At 33.5% G+C, this 22,221-nt stretch overlaps 1 protein-coding gene across 4 annotated transcripts; it reads left to right on the top strand.

Annotated features, from left to right (window-relative positions):
- Nucleotides 1–1,533: 1,533 nt before the first annotated feature.
- Nucleotides 1,534–20,471, top strand: LOC128191090 (sulfotransferase 1C4-like). 4 transcript variants are annotated; one of them, XM_052863203.1, is made up of 6 exons: nt 1,550–1,731; nt 8,286–8,350; nt 17,717–18,040; nt 18,608–18,714; nt 18,886–19,090; nt 19,976–20,470. In XM_052863203.1, the coding sequence occupies exons 1-6, from the start codon at nt 1,649–1,651 to the stop codon at nt 20,083–20,085; spliced, it is 894 nt and encodes a 297-aa protein (XP_052719163.1). In that variant the 5' UTR covers nt 1,550–1,648; the 3' UTR covers nt 20,086–20,470. The 4 variants fall into 4 exon arrangements, with proteins under 4 accessions (XP_052719165.1, XP_052719163.1, XP_052719164.1 ...); XM_052863205.1 differs by lacking the exons at nt 8,286–8,350; nt 17,717–18,040; nt 18,608–18,714; nt 18,886–19,090; nt 19,976–20,470 and adding exons at nt 5,530–5,853; nt 6,109–6,215; nt 6,656–6,857; nt 7,007–7,596 and having other exon boundaries at nt 1,534–1,796; XM_052863204.1 differs by lacking the exon at nt 8,286–8,350 and having other exon boundaries at nt 1,550–1,796; nt 19,976–20,471.
- The last annotated feature ends 1,750 nt before the right edge of the window (nt 20,472–22,221 follow it).

The raw sequence follows: 22,221 nt of genomic DNA on the forward strand, positions 1-22,221 counted from the left end.
CGCCTAACATACATGGATACATACATTAATAGGGATAAAAGATATACAAATACACACAGCATTTATGGACACATAAACGAATACATATATTCAAATATACACAAACCTTCATATTATTCTTATCATTATATTTTTTTAATTTCTCAAAATTATAATGCATGTATATACTTAATTATTGCAGGTGTGAAGTATTAGGGGGACCAGGGAGGCCTTCTTCTCCTACTTTTTCTCGCCTCAAACATTCTTTTCAGCAAACATTCTTTTCTGAGATTAACATTTAAAAACCGAATTGTAAAGGACTTTGTCCTGAAATTGAAGTTATAGGTATACGCTTACCTCTGCCCCCCCCCCCCCCCCAACAGTTTAGGGTTTTCCTTTTTATTGACTTGTCAATGTTTTTGAGATAAGTCTGTTCCTGTGTAATTATTTAATCTATGCGATAATGTATATAGGCACGTACCAACCCCCATTTTTCTTAAATTTACGTATAAAAAAGTTAATGAACATGAAGTTGGTCCGTCCATTTTTTTTTATTTTTTTTTTGGGGGGGGGGGGGGGGTTATAAGAAATTGAAATGAAACGATGGAAATTAACAGCGAAATTAAAGCTATTGGTACAGGTGTAAAGTACGCCTCTATTTCTCGCATGCCCCCGAAAAAGTGGTTGCTGCGAGAACAAGTTTAGTCAGCAGCAATTGGCAATATTATTAATTGTCGATTAGACGTATTACGGGGATTGGGGCCTAAATCTCTATCTAAAATAATGATAATTTCACATTCTTGGATTTTATATGATAGTGTTTGATATCTTTTAGGTTTGTTACATACACAAAATATAAAGAAACTGATGACCCCCCCCCCTCCCAAATAACGACTTTTTTCTTTACCCTTCCTGCCGCCCAAAGATTTATGAATATCTTATGCAACCGATTACTAAAAAATAAATAGGTAGAAGGCTGTCAAAATAAGCACGTAGATTTGTCATGTTCAGCTAAATTACAGACTGGTGTGTCAGATAAGCGCGTTATATCTCGGTCAAGTTCTCAATTTTGTTCTATTTTATGACCTAAACCAAACAGCGGATTTGGATCACGTCTAACTGCAACAATGTAGCCCTCTCCTTTTTTAATAAGGTCTCCGGAATAGTGCAAGTGCAGAAGTCATTCACCCCCACAAAGATTTCGGCTCAAATCGTATAATTATAATTAAATGACAATTATATAACATCAATTTTACATACCTGAACTCAAACATCACAAAATGTAGGGAAAAGTGTATTAAATGTTTGTTATAAAACAAATTTATAAGGATTTTTTTGCAAATGCGATACGTTACAACTTAAGTATGATTAATGAGTCATTTTTTGAGTTAAAATTTATCAATTAGAAAGGTTGTAAAGAATTATCAAAATTAATAAAAAATATATTAATCACATGGTAAATACAGCAAATCGCTTTGATAAAATGACCTGACGTCACAAATTTTAAATTCAGACTGATCGGACTTCGGAGTATTACGCAACACAAACCCATAAAAGAGTTGAACATCATTTCAATTGGCCTAATTGTGCGAGGAACGAATTTCAAGACCACCGCTACAGCGACGCAGTCAGCCAGTGTTACAGATTCTAGCTAGAGGTTCACTTCACAATGGATAAGCCCAAGCCTTTAGTTTTTGACGGTATGAATATGCCACCCTTACGACCCCTAAGGGAAAATGCCGAGAAAAGATTCACGGAAATCAGGGATCTGGAATGCATGAAGGACGATATCATTCTTGCCACTTACAGTAAATCAGGTATAATTATACTTGCATTATATGATACCAATTATTAGACGATTCTTAATCACTTGCGGGATCCCTACTTTGAGTTTAGTAGGAATGTAAGGTTGTTATAAACATAACAAAGGATGGTGGGTACATAAAATGATAAAAGTATTACTTCTTTATTCATCAGTTATCATGCATATTGTATGCCACAGTCATTAGAAACGGGAAAATTTGATAAGTATATAGGTGGTAAATATTTCAAAGATATTGGTGTTTGTGTGTGTGTGTGTGGGGGGGGGGGGGGGTTGATTAATTGGAACCCTCCTTTCTGCGGTATATCTATTTGATTTTTTTCAATTCCATAATAGCGTTTTAATTTTCATAGAGTAGCTTTTGTGTTTCGAAAATATTGGCTTTAAACTATCGATTCTCCTCTAGAGTGTAAAATGCTTTGAAATAAGATAATTTAGAATAATTCTGTACAATTTTATTTCATTTTTACGAAATATTTAAGCCTTTTAAAGAACTAAAAATAATCAAAACATATTCTGAAAATGAACAAAAAGCAACGTAACCAGGAAAGATAGAAACTAGCCAAGAATCAGCAATTACAAATTAGAGAAGCATGTTAAAAAGCTTTAGATGTAAACTTTTAAAAAAAAATGCAAAATTTTGATTTCGTGTTTGCAATATTTTAAAAATTATGTTGTGCACATTTGGCTTTCTTTGTGACCGTACATACTAGCTGCAGAAATCTAGATTTTCCTGCCGGACGGTACGCCCCTGAACCATGTAACAGTGTTGATTTTCATATCATTTAATATTTATTCGTTTGATGAGATATCGGCGCTTCTGATTGGTTGAAAAATTTCTTTGATACCTGCATCAATAAAATTTTGCCGGATCTACTTTTCTCAACTGCTCTGATCTAACACTATTTATAGAACGGGAATTTCCAAGATAAACACTGTCAACAAAATGTAAAGTTGTGTCTGTTTTATTGTCAGCAAACAAAATGCAAACTTGTGAATATAAAAACTTGAAAGTTTAACCTTAAAAAATAAACAAAACACTTGGTTTGATTCACGAAACAGAAAATTAAGCGTCTTCTCACGATTTTCGTCTGCTTGAGATCAATCAACATTTACAGCGAGGCTGTCTGTTCCTTTTAAGGATTTCAATATTGTAACGAACATATAGGCATATAAACTTTCACGGTAACACTGCTGTTCAAATTTGGTAACGATAATTTTTAAATACACACGTAGATGATCGGTCATCAAAATATCAACCCCTTCGGTGAATTCCAAGCGGCAGATATATACCATTAAGTACATCACTGGCTATCTAGTTACCACAAAGTTTACAAAAGTCGCTTATACATACTATTCTTTGTCGACATGTCAGCTATTTTCGTCCACGATCGCTTTTCCTTGGATGTTTATGTCCAGTTGCATATTCCAGCGATCTCACATGAAAACTAGTTTTAATACGAGTTTTTCTGCACAGTGAATGATATCACAAGCTATCGCATGTATTTTCCTTTCGTTTTCAATTCAGCCGGTTCAGATTTTAACTCACTATTTGTGTTTAATCCATTAAATTCAGCCCAGTAGCTCTGCATCAGCTGAAGGCGAATCCATTTTGAATATTGTTGTTTTGTATTCATACGCGCCGCTTCATTTACAATATTTACATTTTTGATCAATAGCACTTCACATTTTTTTATTTGAAAATGTTTTATTAAATGATAAGAAATGAAGATAATAATTTTTCTATTGATCGACGTATCAAAGAAAAAATTGACCGGAAAACTTTTTCATCAATGCGCTACGCGCATTGATGAAGTTTTCCGGTCAATTTTTTCTTTGATACGTCGATCAATAGAAAAATTATTATCTTCATTTCTTAAATTCTTCATATAAAAGTCATTATGGCCACTAAACATCGCCAACCTAATGATGTTTTGTATTTATTTTCACTTACACATAACCCGCTTCGGTGTTATGTAATTTTTGTGCAATGATCGCTTCCAACTTTCAATCGTTTATAACCCATGAATCGTCATGGAAAGTTTTATATTGTTTACATTTACATCTTTCTTTTAACAAATTAATAAATTGATCGTAAAAAGTAAGTAAAATTAAATATTACTTATATACATCAATACGTTAGAAGAAAGAAACAGCCAATTGGAAATCGTTTTCTATGGGAATTTGATCATTTAATGCAGTCTATGATTTTCCTCAGCTTTCTGAAGGTTTCGACTCATCGATAAACGGGGCTTGTAGATTTCAGTCCTATCAGATGTAAATATTTAATCAATAAAATGCTTTCTTTGGTGATTCATGCTGGATATGAAGGTGGCGACATTGCAGAAAAAATACATACATTGTCATCCGCGTTAGCGGGTTATGTTATTTTTTTCTACAATGATCGCTACCTTCATAACCCGCATGAATCACCAAGGGAATCATTTTATTGTTAATATATAAGTCTTTCTTTTAACAAATAAATAAATTGATTGTAAAAAGTAAGTAAAATTCACTAAAGTACTGTTAATGTAAATCAAAACTTTGCTGAAAGAAACAGCCAAATCGTTTTCTATGGGAATTTGTGTCTGGCATCATTATGTATATTACGTGCAGTCCGTTTTTCTCAGGTCGCTGTAGGTTTCGACCAATCAATAAACGGAGCGTGTTGATGTCAGTCCTGTCAGTTTCTATAGAAACTATAAGTTTCCGTAAGAGATAGGAACCATACTCGGTAGATATAAATATTCTGTGTCACATTTTGTTGATAAATAATTTATCTGGGTACATGTACAGTTTACATGCCAGGGTTATTTACACGATTTACCGTGCTCTATCTTACTTACTCCTCAGACGTATACAAAATACCCCCCACTGCTTTTTGGAGCATACTCAAAATAGTACCCATCAGAGAACGTACTCCGAAAATTCTATAACCTCGGATTTTAAAATCGTACTTCTAGTTTGAGCACGAGTATGAAAAAAGTTAAATAACTTCGGGGCCAGTTCAAGCGATGTTAACAAGCTAAGTAGGTTAATATCAGTTAATCATTCAATTGTTAAAGGAACTTTTTTCCATCTGCCTCTGAATAAAGTTTCAGCTTGGAACCGTGTGTCACATCATAGTGATTTTTCTCTTATTGATTCATGTTGTATTAATCCTATAGAATTACTATTTAGTATATAGTAAATACAACATCTACAAATCGCCTCTCTGAAACGTACATCGTGTCATAAACGCAGGGGATTTTTTCCGGAGATGGTAGTGTTATTGGATTTTATTTAAAACAATGGATTTGGACCAGTTATTTGATAAAGAAAAATTCTAATTATGATCAATCCGATGGTTTCCTTGTCAACATATTTATAACTCTACTTGTTGGCACATTCATTCTGCATTACATATAAAAATCCAAATTTCAACATGATATACAAGTCAAAAGTATAGTTGGACCAATTGCATCGTTCCATCGCTGTGGCGAATCAGCACGGGATCTAAGAAAGGAGCGAAGTTGACGAAACAGGTTCAATTTATAGAACGCTCGTTTTGTACGAAAATATGTAAAAGAGAAATCACTAAGTCGTAAGTGTGTGTGTGTGTGTGTGTGTGTGTGTGTGTGTGTGTGTGTGTGTGTGTGTATATATATATATATATATATATATATATATATATATATATATATATATATATATATATATATATATTAAATTTTTTTCTTATTTTTTAGGAACACACTGGATTTGGGAAGTTGTGTGCATGCTGATCAAGGGTACCACGGAATACACCAAAGAAACCAAGGAATTTTTCTTCCTGGAAGCAATCCCTGACTTAGATGTCGTCCATAACCTCCCTTCTCCCCGACCATTGAATACACATCTCCCATACCGATGGCTGCCGAAACAGCTGACAGAAAAAGGCGGGAAAATAATTCACGTCATCCGTAATCCTAAGGACATAGCAGTGTCGCTATACCATCACTATGTGTCTTTTGGGGCGATGAACATTTCATTTAATCAGTTCATGGAAACCATGTTTATGATTCCAAACCCAGGTGATTCATTAATTTTGAAATGCTATATGCGTTTGACGTTTATTCTTTTGATAAATTGTTTTAAAGAATAAGGAATCATTATTTAAGTATAATGAGGTGATCAACTATTGTCGGAGGTGATTAATTCTAATAAAACATGATGCAAATCGATTTGTAGTGTTATCAAAGACAAAGACACTGAAAAAATGTTAATAGTTTTGTTTTAAATTATCTTTTTCCCGACTCTAAATCTTGATAATTTGTTTCATATTACAGCATGTTCGATGGGCAGCTGGTATGATTACGTGAAGGAGTTCGAACAAGCAGCCGAAAACGACAAGCATGGCGCTATCCTCACAATGTTCTATGAGAGCATGAAGAAGGTACCCATAAATAGTAACTCATTAGGATTATATTGTTAAACAAATGCTTTATTGATTAACTCTAACTTGAGTAAAGAATTTGACGTCAGAAGAAAAAGAAAGGGGGGGGGGAAGTAACTCCCATATGCAATATTTTCTCTTAGCTTGAGGACGCTGGGTGGACATCAAGTTAGCGATCAGTTCTATATTTTAATTAAATCAAGCTATACCCTATTTTTAGCTATTTCAACTTTAACTCTCAATGTTTCCCTTTATATTTATACAGAGCTTTTATTCTTAAGAGATCAATATAGTTTAAGAAAAAGGCCATCTAGCTCTTATACCAGAAAATAGTAGGAAAGTTAGAAAAACATAATACAGTTATATCAGAAACCGGGACATTACAATGATTTTCTTTGTGTTTATCACAGTCTTTCTTAGGAATTGAAATTTTATTTTAGAATCCCATCGACGAAACAAAACGCTTAGCCAAATTCTTAAACGTTGAAGCAAGCGATAAACTTATTGAAGACATTGTAGAGAAATGTAGCTTTGAAAATCTTAAAAATGCCGATAAAACCATCAAAGACCAGTCAATCATGAAGAAAATTATCGACTTACCAAATATGGACGAGAATGCTAAACCCAACATGTATCGTAAAGGTACGAACAATCTTATTACGTACTTACATCGTGAAAATAGATTTATACTTTTCAGATCAAACTACATGCTTGAACCTTCATGTATCGAGAAATAATCTCGCAATGATATACAGACCACATGTTTAAAATCATCCTGTTCTTTTTTTCAGGTGTGATTGGAGACTGGAAAAACCACTTTACGGTGGCTTTGAATGAGCAGTTTGATAAGATTTATGCAGATGAGATGAAAAATTCCAAACTTCCTATTCAGTTCGAGTAGAGTGTTCATTGTTTCATCAATCTAATTTCATGAACGTTTGTAAAATGACATGCCATGCATCATTTTGTATATTTTCCTCTTTCTTTCTCTCTTTCATGACATTTAAAATACTGAAGTACTTTAAGCCGGTCTCTTTTGATTTGTCATAATGCAAATTGTGTAATTACTGGGAATCAATCTCTCTCTCTCTCTCTCTCTCTCTCTCTCTCTCTCTCTCTCTCTCTCTCATACTTTTATTGTTGGCAAAGGGAGCGACTAAATTTTGTAAGGACTATCAAAAAGTATGTCTCTCTAGTTGAAAAAAAAAGAACAGTGCAATGAATTTTTAAACAAGTGTTATGAATTTAACCCCCATTATTCGATGTACAGCCAGATACATAGTGCTTTGTAAAGTAGTTTATGAAATTTTATTTGCATTGTGTATGTGCCCAAAATGCATAGCCTTGTTTTTAAAACACGTAATAAATAAGAAAAAAACTCGCTATAAAATTTATTTGTTATTTAAAAAAAAAAAAAACCAACCCCCCTCCCAAAAAACAAAAACAAAAAAATAAATAGATTTCATAATATATGACTTTTGGTGTATTTATCTGGCAAATAAGCATGTGGTTTTATCCCGTTCAATCAAATTACATGCATGTCTGTTAATTCTATACGATTTGGTTTGAAAAAGTGAGGTATGTTCTTCTTAATACAAAGTCGGATGACTGGTATATCTGATGAGCGCGTTATCCCGGTTAAGTTCTCAATTTTGTTCTATTTTAAGACCTTTAACAAACTGCGGATTTGAATCACGTCTGAAATGGTATGTTTGTGGAGAATGCGGGCCAAGAAAAAATGTTCTGAATCTGTGCACCGCGCATGCAACGTTTGGAAAAAAACCCCATAACATTACGAAATTATTTCAAGTCTTAATATTGTATGTATCAGTATGTTTATTAAAACTTTGCATAAAATCAACATTTTGACAAAGGCATGGTTAATTGTTTGTGTAGTTTGTTTGGTTTCATTTTCTTATCATCTCTTAATTTTTTTTTAAACGCCTTGTTCCCCATGCTCTTTAAAAAGAGTATAAAATTCCACGTTTTTCTCATTTCTCCGCTGATAAATGTTCAATATTACAACTTTTGGAAGACACCATACCGTTGGTGAAAGGTAAGTGACCCATACATGGAAATTAGGAATCTGGAATGTAGGAAGGACGATATCATTCTTGCCACCTACCCCAAATCAGGTGACTATCTTTATCGACGTGGTCTTCATTACGATACAGACATGACAGAAGACTTGACACTAAGCAGGCATAACATGAACTAGTGAGCCGTTAAAAATACATAACCATTAAAGCCAATAATACTATTTTTGTTTAAGACACTGTTTACTCGGGGGTTCGGATTGTTATAAAGTTCAATGTCGACGTCATGAGAAAAATTTGATCTAAACACTAACAAGAGGCCCAGGGGCCACATCGCTCATCTGAGCAACAATTGCCTTAACTCTGATCAAATTAGCATTACACTATCAAAATCAAAATATCTTGACAACTATGTACAGTAGATCTTGCTAAAAAATTTAAAATCTGCCAATTTTATCCACATTTTTTTTATAAATACCAAGCCCCTTTTATTGTTGTACCTGTATGAAGATTTTTCTCTATTCCAATATACCCCTCCCCCCATTTGTGGCCCCACTTTTCTCTAGGGAATCATAGTTTCATCAAACTTTAATCTGCACAACCTGTGCTTTCACACAAGTTACTGCTTTTTGGACTGAAAACTTTTCCAGAATATTTTTAAAGATTTTCTCTATATATGCCAATGTAAAAATTCATCCCGCCATTGCGACCCCGCCCTACCCCCAGGGACTATGATTTAGCAAACTTGAATTTACACTACCTGATGATGCATCCACACAAGTTTAAGCTTTTCTGGCCAAATAGTTTTTGAGAAGAAGATTTTAAAAGATGTTCTCTATATATTCCTATGTAAAAATTTATCCACCTATTGTGGCCCCGTCCTACCCTCGGGGACCATGATTTGAACAAACTTGAATCTACACTATCTGAGGATGCTTCCACTCAAATTTGAGCTTTCCTGGCCTGAAAGTTTTTGAGACAACGACAGACAACGGACAAATTTTGTTTAGAAAAGCTCACTTGCTCTTTCAGCTCATGTGAGCTAAAAAGTATTAAATTCGATATTTCTACTATATATTGAATTAGACTCAAACTAGATTGGGCTTTTAGCAAAACAGCAGGAATTCGGACATAATTTTGCATAATTTCTGTTGCGTTTAACTCACTACTTCTTTAAAGGTACATGTATATATGTGGCGCATTTAGAGTAAAATTTTTGACATGAGTTTGAGTGAAAATTTACATCATACTTCTTATAATTAGACGTTTCACAAAGTCAAGGCCCATAAAACATGTTCTGTCTGTCTTTAGTTATTTGTCGCTAAACTTTGCTACACGTCTGATGAATATTAAAGGGTACCTGCAGTGCCGGTCAATTTTTGATATAATGAAGATCTACGTGTAAAAACATCATCCTGAAAATTTTACAGCGATCGCATATATTTGGGGAAAACCCGATTTTACACCTGAACGAGTTTTGAATCAAGCCGATTTGGCGCGAGATGAACTGTGACGTCACGGGGTCAACGCGACTGTATGAGAAACAGGAATATAGTATGAAAAACTGTTCCTTTTCTTGCATTGTTTTCAGGCACGTAGCATCAGGGGGGGGGGGGGGGGGCAGAGGGGGGCAACAATATTTTTAAAATTTACATATAAAAAATGAATTATAATGGAGTTGGCCCCCACTTTTTTGGAAGTAAGTAAAAAATTGATATGAAAATAAGGAAATGAGGAATCAAATTGAAGTTACACATTTTGCATATAAATGCACAGCATATGTAGCAAAATGGCATTTAATCAAACTTTTGTTTTAAGAAACATATTTTGTTTATATTGTCATTCTTTCGAATGATTTTTCCGTGTTATTATTAACTGATTAATAATATTGATAATACATATTTCGTAAAAGGTAACGCGGGGTCTATTCCTCGTATAAGGCATAAAATTACAAATGATTTCGCCCGATTATTCAATAATAATGATGTAGGACTAATAACAATCAAAATAGTATGCATTCTTTAACAAACAAACACGGGATTATAAACGGATCAAGGCGAAAGTCCAAGATGGCTGCATGATTAAGTCTGTCTCGTATTCTTTTAGAAATACGATAATGGAATTTCATTTTACATTTCTTAACATCCTTTGTCAAAATGTTCAAGTTTATTCAGATTTCATAATGATTCGCTGTCAGTATAACAATTTAAGTAATGTGGAGTTAAAGCGTTAAAATTGCTGACCATAGCGGTCGAAAGAAAGTTGCACTTGATTAAATAACAAATTAAGACCAACGTAAATGTAATTACTTCCGAAATAATTACTTGATCACATAAAAAAAGGTTTAAATTGCTGAATTGTAAATTTGGTCATTATTTCAGTGCACATGATAAGATAGGTAACAATAAAGGCATTTACTTCGAACATTCGTTTTACTATTTGATAGTCTTTATAATCACTGATTGACGGACTATATACATGTAATAAGTTACGAATGCTGGATTCTCACAGTCTTATTTATTTTTCTTTTTTATTGTTTAACAATTGAGTAGCTAATTATACACAATTCAATTTACCAGTCCAGACCCCAGATACACGTGTGTCTGGAGCAGTGGCTTCGTTAGTTTACCTGTGTCATTGTCTCGGATCACTCGTGTGTGAAAGGATATTATGTAATCAAAGAATGAATAATGAACATAAATCTGCCCATGCAAGCGTTTTAAGATATCGTATTCATCGGTAAAAGGGCGACGAGAATAGCAAATTTTAAAATCCTTTAAAAATAAATCTGACTGTAATAAAATAATTACGGATACAAATTTCTAAATCTACAATGCATAAAATAACTAGATACGTCAAAACATCAGACCTATATCAATCATTTTGGCTGAAAAATCGAATTTAATTTGTATAGCTTTGTAAAGAAATTTCCCTCCTGTTGACCTCGTGACGTCACTACCGCCGAAGCCTCGTTATCGCCTAATTCTGTTTTCTCTTGATTAGATTTCCCAAAGCAGGTAAAAATAACCACTTTGAAGCGGCGTAACTCCATTATTTTTGCATCGATTTCGATGCGGTTTTTTTGCATTAAATTTTGGTAATTAAACTCTTTGACACATGTTTCACATTGGCTTGGCGTCAGGTACCCTTTAATATTATCCACCATTTATAACGCACGAGTGCGGGAAAACCTAGCATTGAAAACAGAATGCAAGAACAGTATATTTGTTTACAAATTATAATCACGTTTTCCATGTCTTAAATTAGATAATTTTTATATCAGATGATACTTGAAGCATTAATATTCCGATATTCATTAATGTAGAACAATATAAACTGTTAATTATTTGTATTTAAACTTTTAAGATGAAGACACGATTTCAGCATCTTCGACACGGCGAACGGAGTAAATAACCCCCCCCCCCCCCCCCCCCCCCGAGCATGCATGTATTGAGATTGATTATTTATTCTTTATTCAAAAATTCCTCTAAACGAAAAACCACTTGTGGTTTATAACTTATAAAGTAAAGATACGGAACACATGGGACACGAACCTGACTAGCACAACCCTTACAACTTTATGTTGGATTTAATTCCTATTCCATCAATCTACATGGTCTTCGATGACAATCTTCCCTTTGTTCCTATCCTTGTCAGTCTGTCTCTTTTTCATTCATTGCCAAACTTGTCAAATTTGACGGTATACCCATCTTTCTCACCCCTGCGAATGTTATTGTCATTTAAATTTTAGACCACGTGGTTTTATTTGACCCTTTCAGTTTCGCAGTAAAAATCCTGCCTCGTGTTTATAGTCTATTTTATAGAATCTAGGTACTTGCTGTCAAATATGAATTCTAGACGTATATTGATTTTAAACTTTATTTTCATTAATTGGTGGAGAAAAAGTGTTCTAGAAATAAATGTGACAATACAAAAATAGTTTTTTATCTGCTGTTGCAACAATTAACATGCGTAGTAGAGATCCCCCATAGGAATTAATTTTCGATCCGCGCCTGACCTAGTAATAACATCAATAGTGAAAGAGACTACACTATTTTATGCAGTATGTTCCTTGAAAATGGCTCGATATACTGAATTTTTATGCAAAACATTCACCCATTATTTTTTTTAAAAACATAGTATTGCACACCACAAGCATCAAACATGGCTATGATTTTATTTAGCAACCCAATGTTTATATTTTCAACCACTCTACACGTGGTTGAACACGAACGATAACTCTGTTCTGAATATCATCGTTAAATTTAAATTACCGCTAGATTGTGAAATAAGACATACATCTTAAAAGATTTTGATGTTTTAACATAAATCAAAGTAGGATATGATATGAAAATTGACCAGTTCTTACGTATTTTGAGAATATTATCCGAACACTTATACTTCCGCTCGAAATTTCACAGGAACTGAACAAATCTCGGTGAAGTCTCGTGAACTTTCATTCGAGCACCTCTGGATTTATTACATACTTAGCAACGATAATGAAAACATTCCGAACACATTCGCAGGGGTGTTTCTTGTCGTCGCCGTTGTTACCGAGATGTCACGTGACCCATTTAAGGCGGGGTTATTCAAGTCTTTTGTACTTTTTACCGTGACGAAAGTCGTTAAAAAATGATAATTTTTTTTTATTGATTTCCTATATCTTTATTATGTGATTGACTTATAAAACATTATTTGTGTGAAAGTCCTATCTTTTAGTAAATAAATGAAGCAAATAATCAGATCCTATTATTGTTAACGTTATTCACTTAAAATACTTCACATATATGGCACACACTACAAAAGTATAAAAAATGCTTAAAATCGATAAAAGACACCATATATTAAAATTTTGATCACTGCCCTCATATATATCTTATGTCAGTAGCTTGAGGTCAACATAGTTAAATACTATTATATAAATATTTATAATAAGTGTTTAAGTATTGTCATCATTCTATTTTTTGTTAAATAGAAAAAAAATTGGTTAGGATATGAAAACTGATAGAGGAATTTCGGACTGGAATATTTAAAACACTATTAATTTTTCCATAAATATTCGATGGCCATTAACCTACCATTCAATCATTGACCTACTTTTTAAAAGTGAAAAATGAAACTATAAAAAAAGTTCTATTATAACACAAAATATATAGTTTTCATTATCATCAATTATTTTTATGATTATTTATCTCTGGATGAACGAGACTGATCTCTCTTTATTCATGCCTGTATTAATGACTCTATAAGTTTTCAAAAGCTTACAAAAGCTTATCATTAATGTATATAATTTAAAGACATATACAAACAGCTAATTAGTTCGTACGATGGTCAACTTGTTACCTACTTTCAAGTACAATATAGGATTTAATGTCAGTAAATATCCACAGTGGACAGAAACTAGTAATCTGTAAACTGATTCATTCACCTGTGAGTTGCAAATTTTCTTACATTTAATCCATTGGTATTTCTGTTGAGACTTCGTTTATTGATTCAGAAATAATTTACCATCTATATTAGATCTTTGGACACCTCTGGTTTTCTTCTGAAATAAATCATTCTCCAGTTAACATTATATTTATCCTTCATATCTAAAATCATTATAGTGTTGTTTTGGTATAAACAAACGGCGAGAAATCCAAATAGTTCCCGGATAAAGAGAAAGTAGGAATTGTCCCTTTGAGGTACTTCGCTTTTTAATTTACAAACAAGAAATCATATTGACGCAAGCGTCAAATGGGCCGCAAAAAATATAACTGTTGTATGAATCATTGGTTGTTTACATAAAACACACCACAAAAAAGAAAATAAAAGTTGGTTGTACTAATTTTCATGGTAAATTCTAATATACTTTCAGCAACTTGTTTTGAAGTTTGACATTTTACTATTATCATAAAAAATCGAGTTCATTACTGTATGAAGTAATGGAGAACACATTGATTTGTACATTACTGTAATACAATAAGTTTAACTCATCTTTTTTCTCTTGGAGATTATGTATTTCAAACCATTTTTTGTTGCATTGTATTGAATGAAAACTTAATGCATTAGTTTATATGATTTTAAGGGACCACATGATAAAATAGTAATGGATTAGTTCAAAATTTCCAGTCAATTCAAATTTTCATTTCTGTCATATTTTTGCGTAAATAATTGATATGGATATAATTTCATGATAATTTCTACCACATTTTACATGGAAATATAATAATTACACAAACAAAGTAATTTTATTTGAAACGGCACATAAAAATTCGAATATATCATTTATATAAAATTTAATGACATTCAGGTCTTTAGTATTTCGGGTCTATAGTTATCCCGCATACCGATCCCGATGCATTGTTTTGAAAAGAATGAAGAACTCCGAAATTTTCCGAATAGATTATAGTCTCGATAAAAACGCGCCAAACACGACAGTCTACTAAGTATGACCTATTTTTCATTTACGAGTAAAACCAAAAATATGTGATATTTTTTATAAAGCATAAAATATATTTCTACATGCAAATTTACTTTCAATTCATAAAAAGAAGCAAAATATTAATTCCATTAAAAAAGAACTATCCCGCAGAAACGCAGTAACACTATTTAAATGTATATCAAATAACGGTCCGCCTTCCGGCGGCCCGTAATAACATGCAAGTACCAATCCTGTATTTTGACATGATTTGCAGAAAATATGGCGTTTTCTTTAGCGCTAATTTGGGGACCAGTTTTTAGCTCACCTGATCTGAAAGCTCAAGTGATCTATTCTGATCACATTTTGTCTGTCGTCCGTCCGTCCGTCCGTCTGTCTGTCTATCCGTCTGTCTGTAAACTTTTCACATTTTCAACATCTTCTCAAGAACTACTTGGCCAATTTCAACCAAACTTGACACAAAGCATCCTTAGCCTAAGGGGATTCAAAGTTGTGAAAATTAAGGATCATGTTCTTTTGCAAAGGGAGATAATTAGGAATTTATGAACATTTTCGAGAAATTTTCAAAAATCTTCTCCTCATGAACCATAAGACCAGGAAAGCTGAAACTTGTGTGGAAGCATCCTCATGTAGTGTAGATACAAAATTGTGAAAATCATGACCCCCAGGGGTAGGGTGGGGCCACAATGGGGGGTCGAATTTTAACATATGAATATATAGAGTAAATCTTTAAAAATCTTCTTCTCAGAAACTAATCAATTACAAAACTTGACACTTGTGTGGAAGCATCCTCAGGTAGTGTAGATTCAAAGTTGTGAAAATCATGACCCCCGGGGGTAGGGTGGGGCCACAATGGGGGGGGGGGTCGAAGTTTCACAAATGAATATATAGAGTAAATCTTTAAAAATCTTCTTCTCAGAAACTAATCAGCCAGGAAAGCTGACTCTTATGTGAAAGCATCCTCAGGTAATTTAGATACAAAGTTGTGAAAATCCTGACCCCCGGGGGTAGGGTGGGGCCACAATGGAGGGTCGAAGTTTAACATAGGAATATATAGAGTAAATCTTTAAAAATCTTCCTCTCAGAAACTAATCAGTTAGAAAAGCTGGCACTTGTGTGGAAGCATCCTCAGGTAGTGTAGATTCAAAGTTGTGAAAATCTTGAACCCTGGGGGTAGGGTGGGGCCACAATGGGGAGTCGAAGTTAAATATAGGAATATATAGAGTAAATCTTTAAAAATCTTCTTCTCAGAAACTAATCAGCCAGGAAAGCTGAAACTTGTGTGGACGCATCCTCAGGTAGTGCAGATTCAAAGTTGTGAAAATCATGACCCCCAGGGTTAGGGTGGTGCCACAATGGGGGGTCGAAGTTTTACATAGGAATATAGAGTAAATATTTAAAAATCTTCTTCTCAGAAACTAATAAGTTAAAAAAGCTGAAACTTGTGTGGAAGCATCCTCGGGTAGTGTAGATTCAAAGTTGTGAAAATCATGACCCCTGGGGGTAGTGTGTGGCCACAATGGGGGTCGATGTTTAATATAGGAATATATAGAGTAAATCTTTAAAAATCTTCTTCTCAGAAACTAATCAGCCAGGAAAGCTGAAACTTGTGTGAAAACATCCTCGGGTAGTGTAGATTCAAAGTTGTGAAAATCTTGACCCCTGGGGGTAGGGTGGGGCCACAATGGGGGGGGGGGTTGAAGTTTTACATAGGAATATATAGAGTAAATCTTTAAAAATCTTCTTCTCAGAAACTAATCAGTTAGAAACGCTGACACTTGTGTGGAAGAATTCTAAGGTAGTGTAGATTCAAAATTGTGAAAATCATGACCCCCGGGGGTAGTGTGGGGCCACAATAGGGGGGTCGAAGTTTTATATAGGAATATATAGAGAAAATCTTTAAAAATCTTCTTCTCAGAAACTAATAAGTTAAAAAAGCTGACACTTGTGTGGAAGCATCCTCAGGTAGTGCAGATTCAAAGTTGTGAAAATCATGACCCCCAGGGGTAGGGTGGGGCCACAATGGGGGGGGGGGGTGGTCGAAGTTTTACATAGGAATATATAGAGTAAATATTTAAAATTCTTCTTCTCAGAACTAATCAGTTAAAAAAGCTGAAACTTGTGTGGAAGCATCCTTAGGTAGTGTAGATTCAAAGTTGTGAAAATCTTGACCTCTGGGGGTAGGTTGGGGCCACAATGGGGGGGGGGGGGTCGAAGTTTAATATAGGAATATATAGAGTAAATCTTTAAAAATCTTCTTCTCAGAAACTAATCAGCCAGGTAAGTTGACACTTGTGTGGAAGCATCCTCAGGTAGTGTAGATTCAAAGTTGTGAAAATCTTGACCCCTGGGGGTAGGGTGGGACCACAATGGGGGGTCGAAGTTTAACATATGAATATATAGAGTATATCTTTAAAAATCTTCTTCTCAGAAACTAATCAGCCAGGAAAATTGACACTTGTGTGGAAGCATCCTCAAGAAGTGTATATTCAAAGTTTTGAAAATCATGGCCCCCGGAGGTAGGGTGGGGCCACAATGGGGGATCGAAGTTTTACATAGGAATATATAGAGTAAATCTTTAAAAATATTTTTCTTAGAAACTAATCAGCCAGGAAAACTGACACTTGTGTTAAACCATCCTCAGGTAGTGTAGATTCAAAGTTGTAAAAATCATGGCCCCCGGGGGTAGGGTGGGGCCACAATGGGGTGTCAAAGTTTAACATAGGAATATATAGAGTAAATCTTTAAAAACCTTCTTCTCAGAAACTAATCAGCCAGGAAAGCTGACACTTGTGTGAAAGCATCCTCAGCTAGTATAGATACAAAGTAGGTATTATGTATTATTGTACATTGTCTAGATATTTTGTATTATGACTCCATTAAGCTGATTTTATCATACCTATTGTTTCTCAGGTGAGCGATGTGGCCCATGGGCCTCTTGTTGTAGTTTGTGACCGGGTATCCCAAACGGAAGATTCAAAATTTAAGATGTTATAAAGTTATAAACTATTTAATATATATGTGTGTTTCTTCATTCGCTATAGGAACACATTGGATTTGGGAAGTTGTCTGTATGCTGATCAAAGGTAACACAGAATACACCAAAGAAACCAAGGAATTTTTTTTTCTGGAAGCAATCCCTGACTTAGATGTCGTCCATAACCTCCCTTCTCCCCGACCATTGAATACACATCTCCCATACCGATGGCTACCGAAACAGCTGACAGAAAAAGGCGGGAAAATAATAAACGTCATTCGTAATCCTAAGGATGTGGCGGTGTCCATGTATCATCATCTACTGTCTGCTGGTGAATTCAACAAAGATTTTACATTCACTCAATTCATGGAAACTTTGTTTTTTGGTCCAGGTAAAAATTTGCAGTGTATATCAAATTTGGAGATGGCTATATCTGATTAAAACGATTGGAACTTTATGAACACTTAAAACGTAGCCTAACATTTAATTTTGATAGTTTTTTTGTTTAATAAGCATAAAAAGAAAACCAAAAAATCAGTGTTGGTATTCAATTTGTCAGTGATGATAAAAAGAGAGGTTAAATCGCTTTATAAAACTATAATTTAAAACTACCCAAAGTCTTTATCGTCGATCATGTTCAGTTATGAATGCATTTAAAAAACTTTTTTTCCTCATATCATTTAATTTGCAACACTGTAAATGTGTCATTAAATCTTTGACTTTATTATACATAAGACAAGAAAACAAAAACTCTTAGTATAAAAATCTTTAAAAAGGTTTAATCGCTTTATAGAAAGATAGATCTAATTTAACACTGCATAAAATTCATTATCGTCATTCATGTTCAGCAAACTAATAATAAGACATATACATGTATACATTAAAAATTCTTCATATTATTTTTTAAATGTACAACACTTTTAATGTGTGATTAAATCTATGATTTAATTTTGTTTAGTGTGTACAATGGGTAGCTGGTATGACTACGTGAAGGAGTTTGAACAAGCAGCTGAGAACGACAAGCATGGCCTTTTATTCACAGTCCACTTTGAGAACATGAAAAAGGTCTGTGATAAAGTCTTATAAAAAAAAAATTTCCTGTAAAAATATGCCTTTAGGTAAGCAACATACTTAAAACTTTGTAGCCAACGGAAAGATCAGTATTTTACGCTATCAGTTTTTTGAACTCTCAATGCAATATTCATGCAACACATTTTTGAATTGTATATTTTGCAGAATCCCATCGACGAAACCAAACGCTTAGCCAAATTTTTAAACGTTGAAGCAAGCGATAAATTCATTGAAGACATTGTAGAGAAATGTAGCTTTGAAAATCTTAAAAGTGCCGATAAAACCATCAAAGACCAGTCAATCATGAAGAAAATTGTTGGTATTGGACCAGAACATACTCGCAAGAATAAACCCAACATGTATCGTAAAGGTATGTGAAGTCTAAACACGAGGAAATTGATTCATTTATCGATTTTAGCGTCCATCGTATTAGAAAGGCTAGATGGTGTTGGTCAATTTTAGACAGATTTAATCTCTTTTAGAAGTTTTCCTTAAGAGATGTTTATTATAAAAGATAAAGGAAAAATAATTTAATATAAAAGCTAAAATGTATGGACTTTCTCTTTACTAAATAATAGTTTGTAGGTTAAAACGTCATTTCTTATTCGATCTGAGTAGTAATTTGATGACCATCCACCCGCCATTAAAGAGGCATGATCACGATTTTGTTCAGTTTTATTTTTTTATTTATTATTTACAATACTTTACTAATGCATTTCTAATGATCAATTAAAATTCGAGTGTCAGCTGTTTAGTTATAAACAAGATACAGAGCTCAAAATTCTTTGTTATGTAAACTAGGTTCCTATCAAGCTTTTTGATTTTGTTTACATTGGTTTAACATACCGGCAAAGGTTCTTTTTTATGCTGACTTTTCTATCTGCTAATTCAATTTGAACATCAATAAACAGTTCCTAGCGTTTGCCCCGTTCATTTAGGTATAAACCTGGAATGTTTATTTTTTAACATTTAAAATGTAAACGGATACATTACCTGAGATTCGTTTTCTTTACAAAGAATTGGGAGCTCTGTATCTCGCTTAAAAGTAATGACTGGTACTAAATTTTGATTGACTACAAGAATTGCCTTATTGAAGCATTTTAAACATTAAAAACGAAAAAAATAAATGTTGACCAAAATCGTGACCATTTCCATTTAATCTATTCATTATCATTCTGACAATGATTTATATAAAGACAACATATTGAGATCAATACCAATCTACATCACGGATTCAGTTTTCATTTTGTTACAGGTGTAATTGGAGACTGGAAGAACCACTTTACAGTGACTCTAAATGAACGGTTTGATAGAATTTTTGAAGACGAGATGAACAATTCAAAACTTCATATTCATTTTGAGTAGGATTCTTTATATTATTATTTACCATTGAAGATGAAAAACACACAATTGTAATACACACACATTTAGATTTTTATTTCGTCTACAAAATTGTATATTGAAATAGAAAGTAGATGCGTCATCCAAGGAGGGTGATCGTTGCCATTTAAAGATGATATCGATTATGAACTCTGTATAAAGCGAAATGTACATGTGTTTTATTGCTAAAATGCGTCATTTCTTTACTAAATAATAATTTACAACTTTAAAGATATATCAAATCTGATGGCTAATTTGTTGACTACTTAACCCTCTTAAGAAAAATCATATTTGTTTTAGCAATAAATGTACGTTTAGAATTTTTGTACTTTAATTGACATCTTTTCACATAATAAGATTTAAAAAATGAAGATAGTAATTTTTCTATTGATCGACTTAATCAAAGAAAAAATCGACCGGAAAACTTCATCAATGCGCGTAGCGCATTGGTGAAAAAGTTTACCGGTCAATTTTTTCTTTGATACGTCGATCAATAGAAAAATTATCTTCGTTTCTTATCATTTAGTGAAACATTTTCAAATCAAAAAATGTGAAGTGTCATTGATAAAAAATGTAAATAACGTAAATGAAGCGGCGCGTATGAATACAAAACAACAACAACAACAACAACAATAATCAAAATGGATGCACCTTCAGCTAATGCAGAGCTACTGAGCTGAATTTAATGGATTAAACACAAATAGTAAGTTAAAATCAGAACAGACTGAATTGAAAACGAAATACATGCGATATCTTGTGATATTATTCACTGTGCAAAAAGATTCGTAATAAAACTAGTTTTAATGTGAAATCACTGGAAAATGCAACTGGACATAACCATCCAAGGAGAGGCGATCGTGGACGACAATAGTTGATATGTCGACAAAGAGTTGTATGTATAAGCGACTTTTGTAATCGTTGTGGTATCTAAATAGTGATGTACTAAATGGTATATCTGCCGCTTGGAATGCGCCGAAGGAGTTGATGCATTACTCATAGCTTTGCTTTACGGTGCTTAATATTCTGATGACCGATCATGTACGCGTGTAAATTTAAAAATTATCGTTACCAAACTTGAACAGCAAGTGTTACCGTAAAAGTGTATAAGCCTATAAGTTCGTTATAATTATTCTGGAAAAGGAACAGTCAGCCTCGCAGTAATGTTGATTGATCTGAAGCAAACGAAATCGTGAGAAGACGCTTAATTTTCTATTTCGTGAATCAAATAATGTGTTTTGTTTATATTGAAGGTTAAACTTTCAAGTTTTTATGTTTACAAAGTTGTATTTTGTTTGCTGACAATAAAACAGACACAACTTTACCTTTTGTTGACAGTGTTTATTTTCGAAATTCCTGTTCTATAAAAAGTGTTAGATCGGAGCAGTTGAAAAATGTGATGCAGGTATCAAAATTTTTTTTTGACCAATCAGGAGCGCCAATATTTCATCAAACGAATAAATATTAAATGATTTTTAAATTAATTGTAAATATTAGAAATCACTTAAAATCACCCCAAAGGAAAACACATAAAAGAAGATGACAAGTTGATACTTCAGATATTATAATCAGGTAATGATAGACCTTGTCACATTTTTTGTAAAAACAATATTACTAAACAACCTTACTATTTCATTTTGTTTTGCCTCGGACTAGAATGTCTCGACGTCATTGGATGAATCGCGTCACGTGATTGCCTTATAAATTTCTATATTTACATTCCACATATTTTTTGCGTGTAAAGCTACGGCAGTTATAGCACTGTAATGCACACAAGGTATTCGAAGGTTAAAATGACGAGTTTTATTATGACGTCACAAACGTTGAAAGCTGTAAACTGCAACGTCACAAGCGAAAATCAAAGTTCACGCTTGTGGCTGTTACTGTGCTCTTCCATTAATATTAACTTACCCTTAGGATAAGATAGGAATTTTAAGGTATAAATCACATTTGCAGACAAGGCATGAAGTTAAAAATGTAAATATAAGCATCAAATCATGATTTTTTGAAGTATACAGTCTCATAATTGCAGCGACGTGTGCATACAAATTTTCATAATGCGCTAACGCGCATTACTCAATTTGTATGCACACACTGCTGCAGTTATGAGACTGTATACTTAAA

Source organism: Crassostrea angulata, chromosome 1 (genome assembly GCF_025612915.1).
Source record: "Crassostrea angulata isolate pt1a10 chromosome 1, ASM2561291v2, whole genome shotgun sequence".
In the NCBI taxonomy this organism is placed as follows: Eukaryota; Metazoa; Mollusca; class Bivalvia; order Ostreida; family Ostreidae; genus Magallana; species Magallana angulata.

Bases quoted from the DNA above. Each gene is read 5' to 3' on its own strand.
- LOC128191090 (XM_052863204.1), top strand. From the start codon at position 1,649: ATGGATAAGCCCAAGCCTTTAGTTTTTGACGGTATGAATATGCCACCC. The intron at 1,797-17,716 runs GTATAATTATAC...CATTCGCTATAG, and splicing joins TGCCACTTACAGTAAATCAG to GAACACATTGGATTTGGGAA. The intron at 18,715-18,885 runs GTCTGTGATAAA...TATATTTTGCAG, and splicing joins ACTTTGAGAACATGAAAAAG to AATCCCATCGACGAAACCAA.